This window comes from Chaetodon auriga, chromosome 1 (genome assembly GCF_051107435.1).
Source record: "Chaetodon auriga isolate fChaAug3 chromosome 1, fChaAug3.hap1, whole genome shotgun sequence".
NCBI classification, from domain to species: domain Eukaryota; kingdom Metazoa; phylum Chordata; class Actinopteri; order Chaetodontiformes; family Chaetodontidae; genus Chaetodon; species Chaetodon auriga.
This window is the reverse complement of record NC_135074.1, coordinates 21,695,231-21,722,643: the sequence shown is the minus strand read 5'-3', so window position 1 is coordinate 21,722,643 and position 27,413 is coordinate 21,695,231. Positions and strand designations below refer to the sequence as shown.

At 42.2% G+C, this 27,413-nt stretch overlaps 3 protein-coding genes across 3 annotated transcripts; 2 read left to right on the top strand and 1 right to left on the bottom strand.

The window, feature by feature from the left end:
* The first annotated feature begins 289 nt into the window (after positions 1-289).
* On the top strand, positions 290-12,578 carry slc22a31 (solute carrier family 22 member 31). Its single transcript, XM_076738021.1, has 9 exons — positions 290-750; positions 3,395-3,498; positions 4,461-4,615; positions 8,221-8,389; positions 8,771-8,916; positions 9,235-9,343; positions 9,519-9,733; positions 10,081-10,192; positions 10,465-12,578. Exons 1-9 carry the CDS (start codon positions 319-321, stop codon positions 10,901-10,903), a joined length of 1,881 nt encoding a protein of 626 aa, XP_076594136.1. The 5' UTR covers positions 290-318; the 3' UTR covers positions 10,904-12,578.
* A 128-nt stretch (positions 12,579-12,706) lies between these two features.
* Positions 12,707-21,463, bottom strand: dpep1 (dipeptidase 1). Its single transcript, XM_076738009.1, has 10 exons — positions 19,381-21,463; positions 19,024-19,150; positions 17,655-17,787; positions 17,418-17,568; positions 16,368-16,437; positions 15,643-15,819; positions 14,442-14,526; positions 14,259-14,334; positions 14,028-14,163; positions 12,707-12,958 (listed from the first exon to the last, which is right to left on the bottom strand). Exons 1-10 carry the CDS (start codon positions 19,503-19,505, stop codon positions 12,779-12,781), a joined length of 1,260 nt encoding a protein of 419 aa, XP_076594124.1. The 5' UTR covers positions 19,506-21,463; the 3' UTR covers positions 12,707-12,778.
* A 1,047-nt stretch (positions 21,464-22,510) lies between these two features.
* sult5a1 (sulfotransferase family 5A, member 1) lies at positions 22,511-25,944 on the top strand. The gene is made up of 6 exons (XM_076736724.1): positions 22,511-22,649; positions 22,856-23,067; positions 23,944-24,070; positions 24,152-24,249; positions 24,398-24,578; positions 25,808-25,944. Exons 1-6 carry the CDS (start codon positions 22,511-22,513, stop codon positions 25,942-25,944), a joined length of 894 nt encoding a protein of 297 aa, XP_076592839.1.
* Positions 25,945-27,413: the final 1,469 nt, after the last annotated feature.

The window sequence follows — 27,413 nt, the reverse complement described above, 5'->3', positions numbered from 1 at the left end:
TCTTAAAAATTTAGACTTGAAGCTACCTATCATGTTACTGTCCAAACTCAAGCTGTCAGGATGTGAACTGCGTGTATTCAACCATTGACTGAGTCACATGTCCAAAAACATGATGATTAGCAGCAGATGCCCGCAAACTGCTGTTACCTCACCGGCACCGTCTGTTGTTTCTGGAGATTCATGGATCCTGAAATTAGTCACTGAAGCAGGTGTCTCATAGGTCGATCCCTGAACCCCTCCTCTTCCTCCTCCGCCTCCCCGCGCACTTTACCTGCCTCTTGGTGGCGCGGCCCGTCGCGTGTGCGCACTCACTGCGCAATGGCCACCGGAGCATCTGTCAGCGCCAACACTCGTCTTCAAATGGATTATGAGAGGAAGATTTTCCCCCAGTCCGGCGGTTATGGGCGCTACAACCGGATCGTGGTCGTGTTCAGCTGGTTCCCCAACTTCGCGGTCATGTTGAATCTATGTAGCGACGTTTTTTACACGCTAATCCCGGACTCGTACCACTGCAAACCCGACCCACAGCTGCTGCCCTCCACCTTCCTCCTCAGCAACTTCACCAAACAGGGGTACCTGAACTTCACCATCCCCTGGGTGAACGGCACCGGCCTCAGCCACTGTGAGTTGTTTAAGTACACATCCAACGCTTCGGACCTTTCCGAAAATGTGCCCAGGGAGAGGGTGTCCTGCACCAAAGGGTGGGAGTACGCCCACGTAGCGGGGCTCCAGAGCAACTTTGTCACTGAGGTAAGAGACTGAAGCCCGCTCAGTTAACAGCTGTTTGTCTCAGCTGGGAGCTTGTGCGCTGATAAAGACGTTTGTTCACAGCATTGAATCAATATTTGCTCGGGCTGATCAATTTAAACTTTGTTTTTGCTCGGATTCCTTTACACTCTCACTTATCTGCTGTCTGACACCGTGTCTCCCAGAGTCCCGTCAACAGCTCAGCCAGGCAGTGGACTAAGACTGTTTCTTAGACCAATTAGGGACAGAATATAGACATGGATGTCTGCATTAGGCTTATAAACTGAAGTATGGACTCTTAGGAAGAGTGTGTGAAAAGAAACGATGGAGTGTAGTCTGTTTTGCCTCTAAGATCTCTTTTGGCTTTTGGATTCTGAGAGATTTCCATCAGAATATGGATCCTGAACACAGACAATGTGTTTCACTGCAGTTGCATCTTGTTGCGCAACTACAAGTGTTTCTTCTAGTGGACTTCAGCCATTAAATGACCCGTCCCAGTCTGCAAATATTGATAAAGACCTAAAACATAAAACAATTCTCACCTCACACATGCACGCCACATCTGTGTCCGTGCAGTATTTTGTAACACACGTTATCACAGCGGTGATGAGTCTCGATGGAGAGCACAGGCTGACAAGCAGGATACAGAGAACACTATGACTAATCGCCTTTCAACTATACAGAGTATGTTAGTAGTAGTTGTGTATCAGAGCTTCAAAGATGTAGATACTAGCAGTGAGGAGCCTGTTTCTCCATTTTCCCCCCATGGGAAACTGGCTCTGGGAAGTCTGAGGCTCCCATGTTCCTTCCTGAGACCCTGAACACCTCCTTTACCATCAGCAGCTTCCTCTCTCCATGACCTCATTCGCTGTGACAAAGGAAAACTTTATTAAAGGAAAAATTGAGTCTAAAAGTGGTCATCACCTTCAAGTACAAGGGTTGAACAAAATAACAAACAGCTTGGAGTCCAGTAGTTCAGCTCTATCAAATATTAAACTGCTTTACTTTGAGATGGAGACACTGATTTGACGATCTCATCATCTCTGAGGGGATTGTTTGTAGTGCTGATGGGCCTGCTTGTTACCAAACTTCCTCGTTATCCTCATAAATTTCATTCCATTAGTTTGACCTATGGGTCTAACTGGAGGCCCTGTTTTCAAGAGCGATGGCCTTCACATTGTGCTCATTTTATACATTTTCCTAAATTCAACTGGGTTTATTTAAACCATCATCATCTGAAATTGGTCAAGTATCAACAACAACCTAATCCAACAAACTAGAGCATCAAACTCTGACCATAACAATGAAAGGTCACCTCTAACAGTCAATGAAACATTATGAGAATTGCTATCATACTAATATTTTCTGCAGGGACGTCGTATATTTCACCTCTGTATGTGAAGCTTTTACGTTCAGAGCTCCCAGTTCTCAGTTTATTGAATACTACTTGAATTAATTTTGATGCTTTGATCCCAAACTTTGCAGCCTGTGTATCTGGTAAATACTCACCATGGTGAAATACCTCAACTAAACACAGAGGACACAGAGGAGGAGATGGAGGGAGAGCAGAGGAGGGAGTAGAGAAGAATTTCCTTACAAGCAGCGACTGGTCCTGACCAGGCGTAGAGCTGCTGTCATGCTCTACTTTGAGCAATACTTTGTTCTAATGTAATAACACTGTCAGCAGACATCTTAATTCAATTAGAAAAAACATGATCTACATTCCTGCTTCCTCACAGAAATCTGTGTCTGTGCGCAGTAGCCTGCTATTCTCTGCATGTTACGTAGTCAGATTAGACGACTGCAGCTTGTTCGCAACAATTTGTTCATGTACCTTTTATGACTTTTCATAAAATCTCCTCAAACCAGTGACTGACTGAAACATTAGAGGTCTGCATGAGTCTGCATAGTTCTAGTTTAAAGATGGTGATATTCGATATTTATTATTGTCAGCAAATCCTGTAAAGAAACTAATAAAATACGTTTTGTCTGTGTAGCCAGCAGTCCCTGCTGTAGACCTCCATTGTTGTCCAGAAACTATTAAAAACACATTAATCAGTCACATTCTTTTATTACAATGAACATGGCCACTGTATTTGATTTCTAGTAAGCTCTGTCATACATCATCCTACTGCTGTGTATTCATCCGCAGCTGTAAATAGTCCCCAAACAATGCACTCTTTACTTCTCTTTGAGTAATATATGCTAAAAACTACAGTGCCCAGCTCTTGTAGGAAATTACTAAACCTATTTTTTAAAGAATGAAACTGTATTTGTGACCAGTTTTTAAGATTTTAGTAAGTCGACTCAAGTAGGAACCAGTGGGCTTAGGGCTGAGAGCCACAGACAGAGTAGGGAAGAAAAATATACAATGAATCCAGTCTTATCAATCAGTGAAATAATTAAAAAAAAAAAAACACTAGTGTAATCCTTTAACCTTTAAATAAGTGAAAAGAGAGCACACAAAGTTTTGCTAACGCTAACCACATTTTTGTTGAAAGCTCATGATATGTTTTATAACAGTTCTGTTTTTAACCTAATGCAATAGCAGTGCCGTCTATTTAAGACGCTTTTTTGGTCAAAGTTAATATGGAGTTTTATTTTGGTTTGAGAAGGCGTCAATGTACCTCTTTGTCTTCCTTTGCAGTGGAACCTGGTTTGCCACGACTACTGGAAAATCCCTTTTCAGCATATCTGCTTCATGACAGGATGGATTCTGGGATACATATTCCTTGGTACACTGTGCGACTGGTAAGTAAGAATCATCCTTTCTATGCTGTTCCATATTGAATAAATGAAAATTACATTAATACACGCATAAAGAATAAAATGTGTAAAATATATTGCGAACCTCAACTCAGTATTATAAAATGCTATTTCATCATTACATTTGAATGATAACAGAGTTCTACTGCATATGGTTTTTATTTCATGATGTCACTTTAAATGACAGAGGTGTTGCCCCGCCCCATCAACTTTTAGCCAATCACATGCCCCCCTGCCTCTCTTAAACTAGCTTGCTCAACAACTGCTACCAAATTTAGCCAGTTAGCTGCAGTTTGCTCAAGCAATAAGAGTGCTGAAGCTCTCTAAATCTACCAACTTGAAAGTGGTGTTAGTAAACACACCAAGGTCCTTAGCTTAATGTTAAAAAGGGCTGCTAATGCTACAAACCTGTATGGATAACTAGCTAGGCCGGACTAGCTTAGCAGTGTTAGCTAGGTCCTCTTATCTAGAGCAACCACAGAGAAAGACATTGTCTCTGTTTCAACCTCAGCAGAGGTAAATCTGAATGAACCTGCTAACGTTAGCTGCTGCTACTAACACTTCATTCTCTTCACTTTCATGCTGAGTGATAAACCAAACTCTCAACCCCAGCTAGTTAGCCAGCTTGGTAGATAGCATGTGCAGCCTTGTTAAGCAAAGTTTCCACAGTATGCCTTTCTACTGCGTTTACAATCCCAACGTCCAAAAAAAGTTGGGACACTGTGTAAAACTGAAATAAAAACAGAAAAACCCATCCCAGTACACAACACTGCATGTGAGTTATGTGCTGACTTTTAGTAATTTAAGTTATTTCACAAGTTATAGTTTCATCCATGTATGTTTTCACCATTTGACATGGGATTCGTTCAACACTTTGAGGCTTCGTAATCTCACGTGTGTCTGTTTTGTGACCTGGACGTGACAGCAGTGTGACTGTGTGCTTTCAGGTTGGGCCGTCGGCGATGTTTCCTCCTCTCCATCAGTCTGTCCAGTCTGTTCGGGGTGGCCGTGTGTTTGTCCAGCAGCGCCGTGGTGTTTCTGCTGCTGCGTCTCTCTCAGGGCGCCATGCTCGCTGGGGTCTTTTTATCCTCGTACATTGCCAGTGAGTATCCTGACATTTAATTGGTGCCCACAAGCTTCCTGCAGCGTTCTTCAGTAATTGACTTGTCTGGCGGATTGTGAAGAAAAAAAAACCCTCTTCTTCTCCATACGCAGAGACTCACTTCTGTTTATTTTAGAGAGCACTTTTGGATTCCTGCATTTCAAACTTGAGTCCTTTGCTGGCACTCTGCTTAGGCAAATGTCATGTTTTCACTAAATTGCATTTCTCTGTTTTTATTACAGGGAGTTTAATGTACACAACCCATAAAAAAATACCAAAAGAGACACAATATTATGATAAATAAGCTAAATTAGAAGCTGATGAGTAAATAAGAGAATAGTGACACAACATGTGCTGCCATTTATTGTTACGTTAGTTTCATTAGTCCTTCAGCCCCACATGTTCTCAGAGTCTTTGTTTCAGCATTAAAGAGTTCTTTCATCAGTTAACATAAGTTAATTTAGATCTAGCTTTTTTTCCTTGCAGGAGCTCCGATGTTATGTAAACGTTACATAATGTTAACGTAATGAGTCGTGGTCATGTGACTTCCAGCACACTGTTCAATGCTGGTTGCATCCATGCAGATTCCTGAGCTTGTGTTTGTGTCAGTGGTCACAGATTGTTTTAGTGCTTTACTCAGCGAAAACAAAGAAAACATTCACATTGCGAGACAAATACAGAATAGGAATTCTAACTGCTGAGTTTTTTATCAGCCAAAGATTAAAAAAAAAATCCCATTGTGCCCACACAGAAACAAATTAGGTGTCCTTCCTATCTTTGTATTGCCATCTTATCTTTATTTCAGCAAACACAAAACAACTAAAATCAGGCTTGATGCTTTGATTTCAGATGCCAGAAAGTCAAGAACATGAGCTGAAAGACAATATCATGACAGTTTAAAGTCAGTGTTTATGCTACAATGATTTCTTTATGCCGGGTCAATCATTTTACCCTCTGTGGTCGCCGGGTGTTAGGACATGGCAAAGAATTGAACAGTACAGTGAGTAGATGCATCTATGAAAAAGATCTTGCATGCTTTCTGCACATTTGTCACCAATAATACTTGAACAGTGTATTATATAAAGAGAGGCTGAAGATAAATGGAACCACATCATGTTCAGGAGATTATCTGTAATCACTTCCCATCTCCTTAAGTCTCTGTGATAACATCAAGAATAATTTCATTACCTCTATCAGATCATAACCACGAGGCCGATTTGATTGTATTAAGATACTGACTGGGCTATAAAGAACGCATTTTATGGATGGATGAAAGCGTCTAAATAAAAATTGTGTACATTTGATAGAAAACATGAGCTGCTACTGCTGCTTAATCTAGACTTGAGAGTAGATTTCATCTGGACTGCTCCGGACCTTTGAATCAACGACCACATGTCTGATTTGTTCAGAGATTAACAAAATGTCAGTTCAGTCTGATTATCAGACTATGTCCTCTCAGGGGAGAAACGTTTTTAATTGAATTTAACTTAGAGAAAAACACACTCGCTGAGGCATTTGGTGTTTCTTTCTTTAAGAAAATGATCTCCTGCTGTGATTAGACTGAACTGTTATGCAGTGAAGTGAATACTCTCAGTTTTTTAGTGCAAATTAACACACATTTTAGCAGAATAAGCCATATTTTCACTATCCCAGAACCTGTTGAACTATTCTCCCACAATGCAAAGCACAGAGGAAATGGAGTCACTCACAGCTGCACAAAAAATTACAATTAACTATCAAAACACATTGTGGATGGTGGTGGAGCAGCTTTGTGAATACCACAAAACAACAAAAATAACTATTACATCCTTGGAAAAACATTTTTATGTCTGTTTCAGAATCTGTTTTATTAGCCGAGTGTATAAGCACACAAAGAATGTGTCTTGGTATTTGCTCCGTAAATACAACACAGAAGAATAGGAATAAAAACAGAGCCAGAGTAAGTAAAATAAATAGTAAAATTAAACAGGAATACAGTTTAAAAGAAAAATGAAATCTATTTCTAGACAGTTTGGATTGTTTTGAAGTGGGATACGCATGTTTTAAAGGAAGAACAGACTGTGCTATGAGGAAAGAAGTGACATGCAGCAAACTGTAAGCTACTACAAACTGTAAGGAGACGTAATTACAGAATGTTAATACATTGAGTGGCTATTGTTGAAAACACCCACTGTGAAAAATATCAAAAACATGGTCTGATATCATGAAAAGCTTAAGGATTATAACTTAAATTGGCAAGTTGCAGTTTGATTGACAGACATGTGTGGCATAATTTCCTGTTAGTAGAAAACAGTGGTGTTGGTTGATGTTTTTTGTATTATGTGTGTATGCTTTGTTTGTTTTTTAAAGTCCGTGTTGTAGCAAGTTGGAAGACGGTGGCTTCAGGTTTCATGTGTGAATTGCTCTCCTAAATGACAAACATGGACTTATGCTATTTGTATTTGTTTTGGGTTTGTGAATGACAGGCCAGTTGTGGGGGATTTTCAGCTGATGACTAACTGAAGTGTGTCATGCTGAGCTGTGACTGACAGCAGGCAGCTGGTCGGTTTCTCTTTACTTCTACCTCTCAGCTGTCACCCATTAGGGGCTCTCTGGCGCATGACCCCTCTGCGATCAATCTTTAGCTCCCCTCCTTCAGCATGACTTTCTCTATCCTGAGACGTCATTGGCCGGCAGGGAGACTTAGTGTATCACAAACAGTGTGTTCTCTTTCTGGAACTCTCTAAAACAAGAGTGAAATGGCCGGGAATGTATTTACGTTAGCTTTCGTAGAAACTGTTCACGTCCCTGTGTGGGAGGAGGTGGTACCAGGCCGCGCAGCGTTCAAGTGGTCTCATCTGAAATACGCACACACTTTTCTGTTTCTGACATATACACACACTCCCACATTCCTGCAGGGTCAGGGCTAGATTGAGTCCAGATTTTGTTTTTCTTAGATTAGGCTGATTTTGGACTGAGGGCCTCAGAGACTGTTTCTCAGTGATGTCCTGCCAGTGCTGCTCCTCCGCAGACAGAAAACAATGGCGGGACAGAACGAAAGGCGAGGAAGTGAGCAGGAAGTGAGCTCCTCATTTTCCTCCCCCCCCCTCCTGGCAGGGAGGAGGTGGAAAGAGAATCAGAGCTCTGAGAGGAATAAGGCTAAAGTTCAGCAGAAACTCACACGGTTTGACGCACTGTCCCAAACAAGTTTACATCAGGACTGGATCTCCTGCGAGCCAACGGGAGGCGAGTATAGGGCCCCCAGGCACGAGATGCATCACTGCCTTTTCTGTCTCAAAAGTACAAAAGCAAGTAAGATACTACTACAGTTAATCCAACACCTTACAGTATCCTCTTTGTAAAAAAACAGGTGCAAAGAGTGAAATGTTCAGGTGTTACAGAAGATCTTTCTCTCCAGTCTGTGTCGCTAACATAATCATTTTAATATTATGAAGGTGTGAATGAAATAGAGTAGGATCCTCCTGAGAATCCACGTTAATAATGTTCAGATTGTTGTGCAGGCGGGTGGGATGGTTTTCTGTGTTCACGTCCTGACAGGCTGGATGAGTTTTGGACAGATGCATTGGTTTAGCTGTGATGTTCTCCGTCTGTCCTCGCTCTCTCAGGGTTGGAGCTGTGTGACCCGCCCCACCGTCTCATGGTTGCCATGGTCAGCGGTGCCTTCGCCGTGCTAGCAGAGCTGCTGTTGCCGGGCATCGCTGTTCTGTGCCGCGATTGGCCCGTCCTCCAGGCTGTGGCCACTTTGCCTCTGCTCCTGCTGCTCTCCTATTGGTGGTGAGTCATATGGCAGTATGTGGGGTGTGTTTGCTGAAATTAATTCGGTGAAGGGCACTTATACAGTGTAAGCCTCACATTGTGACGTCACATGTTTGACCTGTCTGTCTACTGATGGCCACACCTGAGTTCACATGTAACCACGTGTTTGAATAAATAAAACCTCACTTAGCTTTAGTTTAGTTATTTACTCAGGAAGTCTCATTAAAATAGACGAGGAAACAAATTACAAACATACAACAGCACAAGACACACCTAAACTACATTCATGAGTATCATACATCAGCAAGAAGAACTATAAATGCCTCAGAGGAACGAGTGTCTCTACAGTGTCTACATACTGATGCCTCTATGACATGATAACAGAGCGGTTTTCCTCAGCTGTGCATCAGTGTTTCCTGAGTCTCCTCGCTGGCTGCTGGCCACAGGTCAGATCCCCCAGGTGAAGAGGAGCCTGCAGGAATTCTCCACCAGGAACGGTGTTTGTCTGCAAGATGAAATCTACCCCGGGGAAACCCTGCTGTCAGGTACACACACACACACACACACACATATACACACACGCCTGTTTGTGCACATACAGGCACAAAGTGATCTCAAAGGGCCACTAGCTGCACAGTTAATTATGCTAAGTAGCTAACAGCAGCTAGTAGCTACAGCAAAGAGTTTAGTGAGCAGCAGTAAGCAGATCATCGTTTTTGTTTTGTTTGTTTTTTTTATGTTCAGTGACCTTCAACAGGTGGCCTTTTCTTACACATTGAGTTACATGTCACCAGAAAACATTTGGCTCTTTAGGGATATGCTGAATTCTTTACAGGTATTTTTCACCCTCTTTGTGTTTGCAGAGATGGATTCAGTATATGGAGAAGACTTTCGGCCGAGGTTCTTCTCAGCTCTGGAGCTGCGTCGGACTCGTGTCATCTGGAAGAACTGCCTCATCCTCAGCTTCACGCTGTGAGTTCTTGCAATGCAAACGTTCACCTGACTTGACAGGCTTGTTAAATCAACATGGTTGGCAGTTGTGCTTCACTGATATCACCCCTGAAATTTCCATTTCATGATAAAAGTGGGATGCAAAGTGTTGGGCTTCATAGATGCATGTGGTCTAGCTCTCCCGTCTCTCTTCCAGGTTCATTGGAACAGGCGTCCAGTACTGTTTCACCAGGAACCTGCACAGTTATTCCACCAACTTCTACTTCAGCTACTTTCTCCGAGTGACGACGGGAGCGCTGGCCTGCATCTTCCTCTGCTTGTCTGTCAATCACTTTGGTCGGCGTGGGATGCTCCTGCTGTCGGCCATCATCACTGGACTGTCATCGCTGCTGCTGCTGGCCCTCACTCAGTGTACGTTACAGCCACATGTTTCACTTACCAACATTTGTGCCTCAAAATGAATAATTTGCCAACTTCTGCCATTTTCCGTTTTTAAATAATTAACAGGCAATTACGACTTCTTTAAAGGGCTCAGAGCACCAAGACAGTAACTGTGTTGATTGTTGGCATCAAATCTTTAGTTTTTGCATTTTTGCAAGCTTAGATATGAAGGAAACACTGAAGATGATTTTATCATCCTCGATGTCAGGACCCAACATGGGACCCGATATACATACATGTGGATTAGCTCTTCTTAAAATGGTGCTGCTGTTAGATTTGTTTGCACAGAACATTAACACGTTATCCTTTTCTGACAGACCTGCGCGGTGGCCTGGTGTTGCTGCTCTCGGTCGTGGGTCTCCTCTTCTCTCAGGCTCTCGCCATGCTCAGCGTCTTCTTTGCCTGTGAGGTGATGCCCACCGTGGTTCGGTAAGTGTGACGGGGCTGTCGATAGATTTTTCTGACTGTCAACAAATCTCATGAAAAGACCAAAACGAACAATTAATCAATCCTACTGAGAAGTGTTAACTGTGTAGCTAAAGCCTGCTATAGCTAATTTTGAAAGTGTATTAGTCCGCTGTTAAAAGTAGTTCCCCACAAATGCCCAAATACTCCTGTTTGAGTCACGTTTGCCAAAAACTGTGATACTCAGCTTTTCTCTCTCCTTTTCCTGCTCCTCTCCCCTCCCCTCTCTCTGTCAGAGGTGGCTGTCTTGGCCTGGTGTTAGCAGCGGGTTGCGTTGGCATGGCCGCCTCCTCCCTGATGGAGCTCCAGAATAACGGCGGCTACTTCCTCCACCACGTCATCTTCGCCTCCTTCGCAGTCCTGTCCGTCCTCTGCATAATGCTCCTTCCTGAAAGCAAACGTAAGCCGCTCCCGGACTCCCTGAAGGAGGGCGAGAGCCAGCGCCGGCCTCCTCTCTTCCTGTCCCGGCCCGACAGGGACAACCTGCCGTTACTGTGCACCCGGCCCCCTTTGTCGGAGTACAACCCCGATAACTATTCCCGCTTGGTCTCTGCCACCAGGAAGATGTTGACTAAAGATAATTTGCCTTACAGGATTGCTGTTCACCCCCCTCTGCTGTCAGACAGTGAAACACAGGAACAGGAAATTGAGACGCTGAGAGAGGTCGTGTCTTAACGCTCCCTTACCCTCCTCTGAACAGACTTGGATTATCCCTCCTCCTCCAGCTTCTAGACATACCTCTACAGATGGTTTATCAACATCCTTTACTTAATGATTGTCTGGTTGGTCATAACTCACCTGATGAACCGACCTCGGCTTGGATGCTTTGCAGTTTAGAGGTGCAGAGTGTGCAGTTCTTGTTATATTTTACACTTGAAGCCACGCTGTGCATTTTCTCATGTGGATTGAAGTAATGCACTGAACAGCAGTGGCCTTGTTTAACTTAAGTTTTTTTTTGTCATCCAAACCTTTATGAGGACTAGAGCAGTCCCCTTTAAAATGATCTGTAAGTTTAGCCAGTGGAGTTGAGGTCACGCTGGTCGCGAATGTGTGGAACCAGAGAAGCTCGCTCAGCTGTGCAGTGTCTGTCGATCATGTGAGCAGCAGCCTTTTGTCCATTTATTAGTAACTCATGCACTTTTCATTAAGTCTGCCCGTCTGATTCACCAGCAGTGTGTCAGTGCTGAGAGGTTCCCGAGGAGCACCAGGACACACAAGACGGGTTCACGCCGTTGTTGTGGAGTCTTGTGTTACACTTCAATAACGCACTGGTCATTGAATATGATGGCGGATATTCCTCTGGCAATTTTAATGCTTCTTTGTGCCACTGCCAAACCTTCTGCTTCCAATTATTTTCCTTAGAGGCATTTGGCCAAATGTTGGGATGTGACAATAACAGCAGATCTCAACCAGATGACAGTGAATCTGTCTGTGGCTGATGAGTTTGTCTTCTCTATAAACCACTTTGTTAGGTCACAAACTGTTATTTAAAGGTGCTGTTTTTACATAACTTTTCTCATCAAATGCTGAAAGTAGCGGGTGAATATGCAAATGTACTAACCACTGTAGCTAGTAGACAAATGTCAAAATGTTCTTTGAGTTATATTAGTGAAATCGAACTGTGGTTTCAGTGCTTCAGAATTGAACTGGAGGGCATTAGATATTTTGACAATGACTCCCTGATATGAGGCGTCTCCTTTTCTGTTTTTTTATATTTTATATTTAATGTTACATGTCGGCTGCCTGTTAATGCCTTAACATCTTAAGACTGTTGCTGAAAGGATGTTGAACTCTTCAAGGTTGCCGTGTTTGCGTGTGCAATAGGAGAAAAACACACTACTTGATCGGCCTTCAGGAGATACCCATTGTGTAATAGCCAACTTTTCAACTCCGGTGCTTTTGTGTTGGTTGAAGGTCTTAGTTACCATTTTTTATGTTGAAACTCTTTACACTTCAAGCTACTTGTTGTCTTTGTCAAGTGAAAACATTAGTAAGTAAGAAATATTGACTTTATCTCAATCAGCTGCATTTTTCTACTCCAAAATAAATTAGATCCTGAACATGCAAATCACCATAACTGAGGTAACGAAGCCACAGGAATGTTTTGCATCTCTCAGGTGTTACCCTCCCACAACACTAGATGGAGCTCTTCTGCCAGAAATGTGGACATGTACTGTATTACTTCCTGTGAAAATGTCAGTATGCTGATGTTGAGGAATATTTTTTGTGTGTATGTGCATTCAGATTCTACTCGTGTGACATTTACCCACCGCAGACTCTTTCTGACAGTCTTATGGTGGGATAAAACAGCCAGATGAGTTTAATAAACTCAACTTGGTTCTTCATGATCATCACCGTGCTGCTGTCTTTGCTACCTAACACTGTTCTTAAGTAACTGGTTTTCACTCATTTTTAAAGTTAACCTGCAGAACACCTTTACATTTGGACCTTAACATTTAACCAGTAAAACTATCAACAGAGGTTTTCAGATTTTATTGGAACTCGTGGTCAAACTTGACGTACATACACTCAGCTGCATTGACGGGCAGCCTATAAAGCTGCTGATGCGATGAGAGCCTGGAGAGCCAGTGTGAGCAGAAGGGCCAGTGCGCTGAGCGAATGTGCAACGCCAGCGTTCGGGTAGCCGTAGCTCGTCCTACACGAGCTCTTCACCTCCTCATATGGAATAGGCAAATCATCTGGACTGCTGGAAGTCAGGGTGTCACGGACCTGACACACAAAGATAAAGAGTGTCAGGCTGTGTGACAGGCGTGTGTGTGTGTGTGTGTGTGTGTGTGTGTGTGTGTGTGTGTGTGTGTGTGTGTGTGTATTGTCTGCAATCAGTATTTAATGTGCATAACAGAAATCCAGATCTTTCATGTGAGTACTTCAGTGCATCTCTGCATACACTTAACTTTTACTGCTTTTGACTGATTACTACTTTAGATCCTGTGGCCACCATGTACAGAAAGTATAAGAGGATTATAATGGACTGTTTACTGAAAAGTGAGCTAGTTATGCCACATATTATTATTGTTATAATAAGTTTTGCACAATCAGAATATATTTGGACATCTTACTGAATGTCAATTAATATCTGACAGTATGAATGGATAGAGGAGAACATCAGGGTTCAAATAACCATGTTGATAGGATTTTTTTTTTTCTTTCTTTTACATTTTGGTTCACCATGAAAAAGTCATGCTGAATTAGCTGTTAGCAGTATTGGAAGAAGTATTCAGATCCTTACTGTCAAATACTGTAATCTAAAAATACATCTTTACAAATACAAGTCTTACTACAGTACAAGTAAAAGTACAGATGTATTAGAAGCGAAATGCTCCCAGACAATTTTGCCTACAGACATTAGAGTGGTGTCAAGGAAGCACAGAAGGAAACTTTACCGAAACTGTTCTGAACTATTCCTTTGATAATTGGCAATATTAATCATTTGAGCAAGTCCATTGTTCAAAGTAAATAAACCTCAACTGAACTGATATAGTGTTCCATCATCTGTTAACCCTCACACAGCTGCCTGAGGCTTCGGATGATGGGAATCTTTCCTCTCTCTACAATCCATCCCACACGACGTACGTCCTGGTGAACACCCTCATCTTTCAAACTTAACACCCCCCATTTGTCACTGTCTGCTATAAATGTGTAACCTCAGTGGAGTTCCCCTTTGAGGACAAAGTCACGAAGTGTGTGACGATGCACAGATACTCGCGGCAGTCAGATGTTTTTGCATGGGCTTGAAGGTGTGTGTTTGTGTGTGTGTGCGCACGTGTGTATTCCTCACCGCCTCAACCTCCCTTAGGACGCGGAGCAGGTTGTTTCCCAGAGCAGCTTTGATCTCCTCATCAGTCCATTTTCTCCGCAGCAGTTCCGCCACCAGGTTGGGCACCTTGGACACGTCCTCCAGACCCTCTGGTAGTCTGACAGAGAGGTTTTACTTCTTAGAATTCACAGTTGTTTCCGCCCAGCTTTTCAGAAGTTTATGTTTAAGTCAAGGTTTGAACTTTGTGCTCACCTTGTAACCCCGTCGTAATCTCCACCAAAGCCAATGATGTCCGCCCCAGCCACTGTCTTTATATGGTCAAAGTGATCTATGATGGAAGCAGTAAACGTGAGAATAAAGAGATGGGCGCAGAAAGAAAACTGTTAATATTTAACCAGCTTTAAAGTTATTGTTATGGTCATAATGACAGTTTACCAGCTACATCTGAGAGCTTGGCGGTCGGGCTGCAGGTCACATAGTCATTGTAGAAGTTCACCATGACGATGCCTTTTTTTTCTTTCTGGAAACGCAGACAGGATGTTACATGACAGTGAAACACGTACTGATCTAGAAACTCTGATCTATAGGATGGAATGAGACACTTCTGCTCTGTTAGGCAGGAGACAGTGACTGAAGGTGCAGAGCAGCAACAGAGACACGTCCTGGGCCGAGAGGCGCATTCAAAATCACCAGGATAATAAAGTACACGAGCTGTGCTTTATGGTCATCTTATCTTATTTTATTAAAGTGCCTGTCTCTTTTTATCTGGTTTGTTGTTTTACAGTGCGGCACAATAACTCCCCTGTTTACTGTTTTATTGCCTGCAGCCGGCAAACTTCCATTATGCAGGTATCAGGTGAACTGGACACAAGGTACTGATTTCCCACTTTCGAGCCTTGGCTGCGATAAAGAGCATTTACAGCAGTGCGCTGTCTGAGATAACGAGCAGTAAAGGCTGGATGTGTTGTGTATGTTCTTTACAGCGTCGACAGGATGGTCGTTTTACTGCAGTCAGTTGTCGACTGGTACCTGGACATCTGGTGAAGTAATTTTTAATCCTAACACATGCGCACTGTTACAAATGATTCCAGTTGTTTCCCAAGTTTCCAGTTTGTGAGCAGTCTTCGCTGGGCCTGCTGCTCGTGTCTCAGGTGAGTTTGCTGTTCGTTTCAATTAAATTTTTCACTGAAGAGTTAAAATCAGCCAACATCACACAAAATGCAAAAGATTAGAGAAAAGTCAAAAAAACTGATGCACATTTGCGTAGCAGGACTTTTCTTTGTCGTCTTTCCTCTCCCATTAATCATGTCACGACCCCCACCTCAACCAGCTGTAACAGTGAAATGCTCCACAGATATTAACAATCTAATAACGTCACACAGAATAATCTGTCACTCACAGGGGCCACTGGTCTACATAAGCAGTACCTTTACTTTTGATACTTTAAATACATTTTTCTGATAATACTTTTACTGAAGCCACATTCTTTGATGGAGTAAGTGCACTTCAAGGTTTTGGCACTTTTCCTTAACTGAAGGATCTTCCTGTCCATCACACCTCGCTCTTTACCCTCCGCCTGGTGAACGCCTGCTGCTTCTTCCACTTTTCTCACACATACACACACAAACGTACTCACCACTCTCCTGAGAACGTCGTCGGGGACGTTCCTCTTGTGTGGACAGACGGCGTAGGCGGAGGAGTGGCTGAAGATGACCGGAGCTTTGGACATGTCCAGCACCTGGTTCATCACTGCGACAGTCACGTGGGCCAGGTCGATGAGCATCCCCAGGCGGTTCATTTCCACTATGACTTGCTGTTGTACACAGACACCATGATTATTACATGATCTACGCGTGACCTTTGTAAAACCTGCTGAAACTTTTATTTCTTTCATTTTGTAGCATCAGGCAATAGTTTTACTTCTTAAGAAACTTTGAGTATTTTGACCTTGAAGAGTCTTTTCTGATGATCAGCATGAAAAAAGCCAATTAAATCTTCTTTATTAGGCACTAAACTGTAGATCGACACAGATACGAAAAAACAAACAGTAATTTATCTTTTTCTTCCGTGTATCTAGCAGGACAAATAAAAAAGAAAATACTCCTTTGCCAAGTGTATTTACATAAAGGTATTTCTCATATTACTTTCTTATATTTATATTCGAGGAGCACCGTGTTGCTATTTTGATTGCTCAGACACATTCGTAGTAGAAAAGGCATCGTTTCACATGTCAGAGGTAATGTTTGGTCATACCTGCAATAAAGTGAACTTGAATGAAAGCCACTGAGAGTAAGGCAATTTGAAGACACTAATCTGTAATTCATTACAGATTAAATATGCTCATCCCTGCCATACACTGACCTTGCCAAATGGAGACAGGCCATTATGCTGAGAAGGATCTGATCCTGTGTCAACAAGCCAGTTATCCGCCCTGCCAAAAAAAAAATAAAAACACAGTTAAAGTAGACAAACTGAACAGTGAAGCAAACCAAACAAAAACCAAGACAATCTGAATGAACCAAAGGACAACCAGGGATCACATTTCTAGCCTGGAAACTACATTTAAAAACTCTCTATGACTTTCTTCCCACCTAAACTTGGTGATTCAAAGGCCACATACTGTACTTTGCACTGGGGTATTACTACAAATATACATTAAGTACTCTGAACACAGACAGAACAAAGAAGTAAAGCACAGGCAGGTGAAAAGGCAGGTGCAGCATTTCAATGCCAAACCGGCTCTTCCAGAGCATCTGATACTGCTGCCTGGAGGCCTGCAGGAATCCCCCGTACTCCCCACAGCACGACCTACAGCGACCATGACGTCTGACGGTAAAACACCACACAGACACAACTGAGCCTTACCGACAGCTCAGGCACTGCACGAAGGCCGTCACGCTTCTGTTCTTCCTAACTGTCCGCTAACTGTCTTCAGAGTGCAGTAGCTGCCATTTCTGTTGCTGCTCTTAGTCTCGTAAAATGTCACTAAGTTTCATTTGTTTCTGTTGTTGTTTAAGTGCGACACAGACGTGTGTGTATGCATTTGTGTGTGTGCTCAGGGCAGCGGTGGAATGGAACTAAGTACTTAAATACTGTACTTAAGTACAAATCGGAGGAACTTGCGCTTCACTGTTTTAGTTTTTAACTCAGAATGTTTATTTAGCACCAAGAGTTACTTTACAAATGAAGAACATTTGAAGAGCTTGATGATATAACTTCCCTGATCACTATGACTTTGGCATAAAGCAGGACTTTTACCTGGAATGGAATATCTTTTACAGTATTCATGGATACTTCCTCCACCACTCAGGGACACACATGTACACGCCTGTATGACTCTTGTGAGGTCACCTGTGTGTATTGTTCTTTGTGTGTGTGATGCCATAAACCAGCTATACTGCTGGCTCTTACCAGGGTGTGTTGCAGGAGTGCGTGAGTGTGAGGTAGCGGACCCCCAGCTTGTACATGGTGCGCAGGGTGCCCATACTGCTGTCGATGGAGTGACCCCCCTCCACCCCGATAAGACTGGCTGTCTTATTCATCTTGAAGGCCTCCATGATGTCTGTGCAGCACAGACATGAGAGATGATGGGTGATTCAGCCAGAAAGCAGGTATGGAGGGAGAGGAAGTGACACTCAAATGTCTCACCTTGGCTGCTGGTGGCAAACATGAAGTTTTCTGGGTATTTTTGACACATCCTGTGAACCACGTCTATCTGCTCCAGTGTTTGTCGGACAGCATCTTTGTACTGAGTGTCGCAGGGAACGTAGGCAGACCAGAACTGAAAGAGGGACAGAGGATAACGTATGAACGGCCAGCACCGCTGTGTATTCAAGGACGGTTTATGGAGCTGTGCCATCTTCCTAATTACAACCCTGGTTCCAAAAAAGCTGGAACGCTATATTTTAAACAATTACATTTCAACGTGGTGCTTAAATGCCTGATAGAATGGCAACTTTCCAAACGAAGCTTATCTTTATTCCATTTTGCATAAAGTGACAAATAAATTTAGTCAAGTCATGCAAAGATTATCCACCTGAATGACCTATTGTGTAAGCTATTAAAAAGTAAAGAAAGCCTTTTAAGGAGGTAAGCGGTAAGTTTATTGAACCTGGCATTGACTCTTCCTCCGTGCTCTCAGCAAGGTCCATTCATTTATCATGTATAATTTACAGCGAGCAGTGCATGACTCACCATCGAAACAAAACACGGATGAATGTTAGACAGTGTCACAGCCCTGAATCTGATGAATACATGTGCAGGGTCTCAGTTAGGGATGCACTGATCCAACATTTCTCAACCTATTCACCTCAACTCAGAGTACGGCTGATACTAAATGCCAATCTGATGACATGTGCTCTTTCCCTCTTAGTTTAGACTTGCGTACTTCACTATAGACAGCTGATTTAAGTTATTCTTAAGTAAGGATTGCTGAGCTGGAGGCAAAATATACAGATTTTACTTAAGTACAAGCGCAGACACATTAGCAGCAAAATGTACTTAAAATATGAAGAGTAAAAGCACTCATCATACAGAGCGTATATATTACAGTATTGCTGTTATACACAGTACGCATTCATCTGTGGACTGTATTTTACAGTACAGATAATGTTAATTACTCGATATACTGTTGTGTAATCTATAAAAACACATCATATGTGTCAAATTGGTTATATGTTGAATGAAAAAATCTTAATTTTCAAAGTAAGCTGCAATAGTTGTCAAATCCCTCTAAAAAGAATGGATACACTGGACCACAGGAAAGCATGTCCCAGATTAAAACCTAAAACCTCATTTGGACTGACAGGCTCCAGCGTGGCAGGTCATATAATTGTGTAATCTTTGCTCACCAGAAGCTTCATCCAATGCAAACAGGTGTGTTACACCCTTCGCTACCCTCTGCTTTGCCTCCTCATAGCTGCTCAGTACAGCTTCGAGTACTTTCGAGTAATCATCCCATTACAGAGCGGCCTTGAAAGAGCCTTTCATTTCCCAGTACGCTCTGTTCTGTGTGTACCTGAGCTCCCAGCCGTCCCTCCTTGATCTTAGGGATGTTGGTGTGTGTTGTGTTAAGTTTGTTGAGATCCACTTTGTTCAGCTCGTTGTTGAATTGCTTTCGAAGTTGCCACGGCAGGTCGTTGTGACTGAAAGATCGGAGGGTAAACGGTCACACACTCACAGAGCCTCTTTCAACATGACCTGACTTTACAGCAGGGAGGAAAACTGCTGCACCGGCGTGAGAAACTGCTTCCAGAAGAGAGCTTTTACCACACAATGTACTGCGAAATGTTTACTGCTGCTGTTGCTCATATGGTAAACAGGCTGCCATCACTCAAAGAAAATTTCACTTTATGAAAAAGACGTTTCCACTTACCCATCGATGAGCGGGGTCTCAGACATCAGCTTCAGAGCTCTGTCCAGGTTTGCGTCCTGAGCCTCGGTGACGGCACCGATGACCCACAGCACCAAACATACAGCAGACTGAAGCTGAGACAGCATTTCTTAAACTATCACACACTGTTCAATGCTGCTCGTCTCTGTGTCCCCAAAGTTTCTCCCCTGTTTCCCCAATCTCAAGATTATACCACTTGACCTTTCTTTAACCTCTAAATAATCCTGATTGTACCAGCTGCTGCTGAGTCAGATTTCTGTTTGGTTAAGTTTTTTTTTGTGTTCTTCAGATCTGTGCAGATCCCTTCAGGTTCTCACTCCAGTTTTCTGTCTGTTTCCATTCAAAGATGCTTTTGAACATAACTCAGCTCATCGCTCCTCCTCTTGACAGAGAGTCTGTTTCTCATTACAGTGTCGGCGGTCATAAATGCTGCCACGGTGGCTCAAGCATTTCTACAACCTCTGTAGTTGTTAGCCAGTACGTGCGAGGTTAATGAATAATGTACCTTTTGACTGCTACACTAAAGTTCCCCATAAATTCTTCGGACAAGCACGTCTCTTAGTGGCACATGTGTCACTGGCGTGGCCTTGGAAAAACTCATTTTCCAGACCTGCTAAGCAGCACCAGCACAGCAGCAGTCTGGAGCACTGAAACAACCTTCACTGTGAAGAAGAATGTGAATTTCATACGTTCGTTACACCACATTTAGAGTACTTTTACTTTGAATCTTCACCGTGGTTTTTTTTTTTTTTTTGATGATGATACCTGTGTTTAGTCTGGCCGCAGATACAGAACACTGGACTGGAAAAAAGCACACTTCAAGAAAAGTTTTGTCCCCACAGCAATCACTGCACTGAACAAATTCCTCTGACAATTACCATAAACCCCCCCCCCGACCCTTCATGTGTATATGTATGTAGGTGTAAGTGAATGTTTAAATGGCGTCTTTGCATGTATGTATGTGGAGGAGAGGAGGAGAAGAAGATATGTGTATATGTGTGTGGTTGCTTATGTGTTCTGTTGCTTGCATGTATGTAAATGTAAATGTGATGTGAGTCATACAAAATCTGACCATGCCTGAAGAAACTGACCTGTCTGATGTGACAACAAATATCCCTATGGGACAATAAAGAAATCTAATCTAGTCTGTTTACTGGCGACAAAGTTCAAGTTTATGTTGTAATTCTACAGCTACATGCAGCTCCATCACAGTAATCTGAAGGGTGTTTTACTGTTAGATCACAGTTCAACACAGTAATACATACTGCATATCACAGGAAAATCATAGTTAAATATAGTAATTCTACAGAAACATACTGCTGCACTACCAGTGTGGAGGTTTCATCTGAGAGCCACACCATCACTGCAGGGGATGAACTTCAGACACACACATCAGGACCTCAGAGCAGATCTGGAGGTAATTATGGTGAACTGCACACGATACCTTCAATACGTATTGATTAATCTGCAGATTATTTTCGAAACGAATTGTTAAGAATCTCAGACAGAAGAAAAGATGACTTTCTAACTGACGTGTAAATTATTTGTTTTGTGACGATAAGAGACAAAGTTTCACATTTGAGAATCTGAAACTGGAGTTCATTTTTGGCCTTTTTGCTTGGAAACGAAACAATTAAATGATTCAACAACATTGTTGTTGATTAAGATTCGGAAAATCAATTCATTGATGAATAGATTAATGATTTCAGCTCAGTTTTTCTCTGTTATTTCTATTTTGAGGATATTATTGGTGCAGGATATTGTTGTGATAGCAAAGTTCATTTTTTCTGTTTGCTTCCATAATAACAGTTAATGAGAGGAAATGAGATAAGAAGCAGAGGCTGCTGGTGGTTACAGTTAAGTATTAACTTAATGGGACTGAAGGATTGATAATATTATCAGCTGGTGAGTTGCTGCCACGATGTGTCGCGACTGATATGAAGACCATAAACGAGCCGGTGGTGTCTCCTGACTAGTGGTTTTTAACGTTTCCTCACATAAAAACTGACCAATATGACGAAGTATGGACTCAATCAGAGACGACATCTGGACATTACAGGAGAGAGTTACCGCTGAGCTCATTGGATAATATTTAAATAATAAAACCTGCGAATATTACACGATCATCAACATGATGATTTTCTTCTTCTTTGATGGCTGAACATCCATGAAAAGATCATTTATCTTCAGTTATGTAACAATTATTACAGTCAATACTTTGTCTTTTACAGTCTTTTTTATTTCGTACGTTAGATTTCAGTGAATATGGCTGATTATTATTGATCAATGATAGAAAAGTGGTTTCCATTTGTGTGAAATAAAGATTAAAAATGCCACGCTTTGCTTGGAAATCAAGTGAATTGACTGCCTTCTTTTTGAACACTGCACACATTGATCTTACTAATATATCAGAAAAAGCTATGAAAAATGTATTATTTATGTATTTATCTGCATTTATTACTACAACAATCATTGTTCTTTCAACTGAGCAGGCAGTGTTTTAATTCAGAGACCCTGAATCACAACACTGCCTCTGCAGTCTCCTCAGTGGTGATTGAAGAGGTTTAAACTGAGATCTGTCCATCCACAGTGTGTTCAGCTGACATTCTGTGATCCAGTCCCAACAGCACGAACCCCAGATTAACCTTCTGTTTTATGAATAGCTTTGGTGAATCAACACACCTGTTATTTCCAGGTGCATTTGGCACTGAAACAGGAGCCTGCTCCTGTTTAAATCTGCACACATTTTGATGCTTAACTTCTAGTTTCTTTTACCAATGACTGGTAATTTCCTATATTATTAGCTGACGGGTGCTTGGAAGTATTTTTTGTCTCTTTCTGCTCGTTCAGTTGAACCATTGTACAAAATTTTGTCTGCAAGAAACACCCACTGACTGACACCCATTTCAGGTGTCCCATTTGCATTTCCTCTTGAAGCCTGTGAGGTCATCACGCGTGTCTCTCACAGAGACGCAAAAAGGGCCAAAGCAGAGAGACGCACAGTCACAGGCAGAGCCGTCGAAAGGTAAAGCACAGACGGAAAACTATTCAAGAGGCGGCTAAAAAAAGAGAGACAGAGACCAGCAAATTGGAACGTATATCAGAGTTGGACATGGCCAGGTTGGATGTCACCGAGATGTTTCATGGTATTTTGTTTCCTGGACACCTGCACACTCAGGATTCCTTGCAACTCGCTCTAAAATTTCCATTTCAGGACACAGATATCCTCATTGTCTCCTATCCAAAGTCAGGTAAGAGGGGAGGACAAAGTGATCCAGATACAAAGCGCCGGCGCTGTCTTAAAGAGCATGTTGAGGCACTCGTTGCAGACATAATGCTGCGTTCCATTTAAGCTCATGTTATACGGGTATTTATACTTTGCAGTCTAGTTTTTTTATTAGGCTGGTTTTCTCAATGGGTTCAATGTCACAGGTGCTTCTTTCGTTTCTCTCTACAGGCACCACATGGATGCAGGAAATCGTGACCCTCATATCCAGCAGAGGGGACCCGCACTTGTCCCAGACGGTGCCAAACTGGGCCCGGGCTCCCTGGCTAGAGCAACATTATTTTACTGCGGTCTTGGAGGCCTCATCCACCACACCTCGAGTCATCACCACACACCTGCCTCATCACCTGCTGGGCCCCGCCCTCCAGGACTCTAAAGCCAAGGTAAAATATAGATGAGCCAGTAAACGAGCCAATAAAAATCACTGTTATTGTACTGCAGATATATTGGTATCAGTGTAAATGAGTGTGTTTACAATTGCATGAGTATGCTGGTTATGATCAGATTACTTATCTGTTCTACATGAACACGTTATCCTGGTTTTTAAGAAACCCGGATATGATATCTGGAGTACTCTGATAGAAACCACCTGAACCAGGTTTCTGAAGAATCTTTGTTTCTACAGAATATCGATGCTGAGATGCTGAGAAATCAACACAAACCTGCAGCAGAAACTTGGACAGTGTTAGAATCATGTGTGCAGAGATGTGAACAGCCAGGTTTCTTATGTTACATGTAAATGCCACATTTCCATTAATTTCCTCTCAGTTTTTACATCCGTTGTCTTTTTTATGTGAAGCCTTTAGTGCATGTAATTTCTTTGTTGAACAGCATGTTGAGCTGCATTTCTTGTATGAAAGGTTTATTATTATTATTATTATTATTATCATTAAAACCTGTGTACCAGTGAGAATGCAAACGCAGTGCATGTTGGCCAATAAGCGTCAAGACAACGCGGTACTAACTACTGTGCTGAGGTCATTCAAAGTGTCACCATTAGTTTGTCCACCAGAGAGCGCTGATAAGTAGATTTTTTTCAAGGGTAAAAATGTCTGGTTGTTCGTGGCTGAAATTCTTTAAATAAATAAATCTAAAAATTAACTAACAATAATAATCATTCTAATGAAATCTAAGGGATCCAGATGCATTTATGTTACACTAAAATTACCATTGGTCGAAAAATTGACATCAGGATTTTTTTTTACCTACTTTAACCAAATATCGACAGTGAAAATGCTCTGATTCTGTGTCTCTCACAGATCATCTATGTGAGCAGAAACCCTAAAGATGTGTTGGTGTCCTTTTACCACTTCCACAAAATGGCCAATTTCCTGCCTGAAGCCGGCACATTTCCAGAGTTTTTACATCAGTTCCTGGAGGGCACACGTGAGTTGACGTCAGGATAAGACATTTTAAAAGGAGAATTTGTTCAAATGTGCAGTGTTTTGTCACACTTGTTTGTTTCAGTGTCCTATGGCTCCTGGTTTGATCATGTTAAAGACTGGACCAGTCAGACAGCGACGATGAACAATCTGCTTCACATGACCTATGAAGAGATGTCACTGGTGAGCGACAATTTATTCCTCATTCTCATCACACTTAATGCTCACAAATAAATATTCTTAAAGACACTTGTTTATCTTGTTCCCCAGTCACAAGCTGTGCGGCAGGTCTGCGATTTTAATATCAGTATTGTCTTTGTCCTGCTGTCAGGACCTACAGGGCACCATAAAGAGGGTGAGCTCTTTCCTCCAATGTCCTCTGGCAGAGGACGAGCTCAACAACTGTGTGAAACACTGCAGCTTCAGCAGCATGAAAGACAACAAGATGGTCAACTACACCCTGATCGCTGAGGAGATAATGGACCACAGCAAAGGTGCCTTCATGAGGAGAGGTGGGACAGATTGTGCGCCTTTGTCTCACAATATGGCATCCAAATGTAAAACAAACAAACAAATAAATATTACTTACAGGTCTTTTACTACTGTGGTTTCCAACCTGTGGGTCAGGCCTCCAAAGGGGTCCCAAGATGAATCTGAGGGGTCGCAAGAGAATTAAAGAGATTAAATGTAACATATGTTACACAAATTTCTCACCTACTTTTTAAAATATGAAATAGTGGATTCTTTCATCTCTTAATGCAGAAAATTATGACTAGACATCTGCAACTACAAACTTTAATGAAGGGTTAATAAATTAAAGGAATAGTTTGACATTTTGAGAAATAAGCTTATTTATTTCCTGCCAAGAATCAGTTGAGGAGATTGATGCTCTCACATAGACTCTGTATCGAGACATGCACAGAGCCTTAATCCTCCATTATTTCTAATGGCTGCTCTTGATTTATTACCTCAGTAAACAGTTTCCTAAGGAGTTTCTGGTCTCAGTCACTAAGTTCAAGTTTGCTTCCATATAGCACGATGTCCATTTTTTAAATTATTGTCCCACTTGCAGTAAACCAGATGATAAAGCAGGATAGGCTTTAGGGCATCGCTACCTTGTGACTGCCAAGTCACCGGTTCAACTAAAGGCATAGATGGCAACGTTATGGTGGTGACATCCACAGATCCAGGCCAGCTGTCCAAAGGTAGCACATTCAACCTACCAGCAGCCTGTTCAATCCATTCAACACCCAAAGTGTACACATGAGATAAGATCTGTTTACAGGGGGGTTGTGAGTCTCCAGCCAAGAGTCTTGAACATAGATGAAACACATGAGATTAAACATGTTAGCGAGATGCTCTTAGACACATTTTGTTTCCATAAGACAGACCCAGGCTAGCTGTTTTCCCCTGTTTCCAGTCTTTATGCTAAGCTAAGCTCACTGGCTGCTGCCTCTAGCTTCACATTTACCGTACAGACAAAGTGGTTTCAGTCTTCTCATCTAACTTGAAGCAGGTATTTCACAAAAATGTCAAACTCTTGCTTTAAGAGGTTGGTTTACAGAGGTATCGACAGGGCGATATTCAAAAACATGACAAAGAATAAAGAAAAAAAATACTTTCTTGCGCTTTCATTATAGATGTGCACTTGTAGTTTATATAGTTTTGAAAGTGACTTATTTGGCTTTAAATTAAATATCATCCTTTTTGCTTCCCTCCTTGTTCCCTTCCCACTATTCAGGTAAGATTGGAGATTGGAAAAACATGTTCACAGATGAGCAGAATCAATATTTCACAAGCATCTTCAAGGCCAAGATGCACAACTGCACTTTGGAGTTTGTGTGGGAGGAGGGAGATAAAGAGGAGAAACACGGCTAATGACCAAATCCCGCTGAGGAACGCAGACCCGGGAACAAAGATAATCGAAGACAGAAGACGAAGACGTCACGTTGCATTGACAGAATAGCTAAAGATTAGGACAGCTTATGATATCAGCTGTTAAATTCCTCTTGTAGTAAATACAGTCTTGAGAAATGACCTTAATAACATGTGCAGAGTTACAGCTAAGGGGGCACTTTGTGACGTGTGTTCAGTGCTCTTCAGTCCTCTTATGCGCACTGCTGTGTCTGTGCTGATGATGATGTATTCAACGTGTTGACGTGATAAACATATGAATAAAAATTGGATCAACTGAATCCTCTCATGTCTGTCCCTGAACGGTGCAAATGATTTGCTTTTTGATGCAGAACGAGCACTTAAGGTTGCTAATTTGCCGTACGAGCAAAGCAGATAAAGCGAGTTATGTAAGCAGCATGACAATGAGCAGAAGGGGAAGGACGGGTCAAAGGTTTTAATATAAAGCTCCTCGTCCAGAGGGCTGCGCCGTCCTTGTGCGTCCTGTCACTTCACACACCCAAAGAAAGGTGTTGCTCCCCCTCCAGTTTCCATGCACTGGAGTGCCTTGATCAAATCCTGTCCTGTGCGTGTGTGTGTACAAGCGAACATACGGTACAGAGTGTACTGAACATACTGTACTCTGTGACTGTGAGGATGAACTCTGATAACTGCTGGAAAGGCACTGGTCTGGTAAAGGCTGACACGAGCGTTAATCCTCAGAGGATATAACTTGTATCCCGCAAGAGGACGGTTTGTGGGATTCACTTCTGTCATTCAAAGGTCAAAACAGATGGATTTTTTTTTTTTAACTTTAGCAATTGTTTGAATTTAATCTGGATTTAAAATTACTGTGGAGGTTTGACTTAAATGAAACAGACGGTTTTACTTTCATTTGTCCAGGTTTGTACCTTATGAATCTTATGAACTGAATTGCTGCTGATTTAAAAACATTCAGCAGCAATATCACCTTCTTGAAACACTGTCCCTGCCTCACATAAACAGCCATCAAACTGATTTTGGACATAACAGCTGTGTGTATTTCACGTTTGTGCGTGCGCGGGTCTGTGTATTTGCCTTTGTGTTTCGACTTAAAAGAAACGACATTCAAGCTCACGCAACCCTGAAGATGACTGCGTCTCGTCTTTTCACAGCATGGTGTGAGAGCCTGTTTCATGAAAGAATCATTCTGCCTGTAGATTCTGTTAGAGGCGCACATCTGTAAAGTGGATTCGGCTGTTCAGAAAGCCCACTGGAGGACGAGTCGACTGACAGGCGGGTACAGAACGCTGTGCTCTCTGCTTTGCTCTGCAAAGCAAATGCATCTCGCAGAGCGGTAAAATCAAATTGAGGCACATTTCCCTCGACTGTCAATGATGCACAGTTCTCTCTTTCTATGAAAGCTCTGTGTCTCTTTCTCGTCTTTCACCTTCTGTCACTGATCTGTTTGATTT

Bases quoted from the DNA above. Each gene is read 5' to 3' on its own strand.
- sult5a1 (XM_076736724.1), top strand. From the start codon at position 22,511: ATGGCCAGGTTGGATGTCACCGAGATGTTTCATGGTATTTTGTTTCCT. The intron at 24,071-24,151 runs GTGAGTTGACGT...TGTTTGTTTCAG, and splicing joins TCAGTTCCTGGAGGGCACAC to TGTCCTATGGCTCCTGGTTT. The intron at 24,579-25,807 runs GTGGGACAGATT...CCCACTATTCAG, and splicing joins AGGTGCCTTCATGAGGAGAG to GTAAGATTGGAGATTGGAAA.
- dpep1 (XM_076738009.1), bottom strand. From the start codon at position 19,505: ATGCTGTCTCAGCTTCAGTCTGCTGTATGTTTGGTGCTGTGGGTCATC. The intron at 15,820-16,367 runs GTCAGTGTATGG...TGTGTACAACAG, and splicing joins GCCTGTCTCCATTTGGCAAG to CAAGTCATAGTGGAAATGAA. The intron at 14,164-14,258 runs GTGAGCACAAAG...CCTCTCTGTCAG, and splicing joins GATTACGACGGGGTTACAAG to ACTACCAGAGGGTCTGGAGG.
- slc22a31 (XM_076738021.1), top strand. From the start codon at position 319: ATGGCCACCGGAGCATCTGTCAGCGCCAACACTCGTCTTCAAATGGAT. The intron at 4,616-8,220 runs GTGAGTATCCTG...TCGCTCTCTCAG, and splicing joins TTTATCCTCGTACATTGCCA to GGTTGGAGCTGTGTGACCCG. The intron at 8,917-9,234 runs GTACACACACAC...TTGTGTTTGCAG, and splicing joins CGGGGAAACCCTGCTGTCAG to AGATGGATTCAGTATATGGA.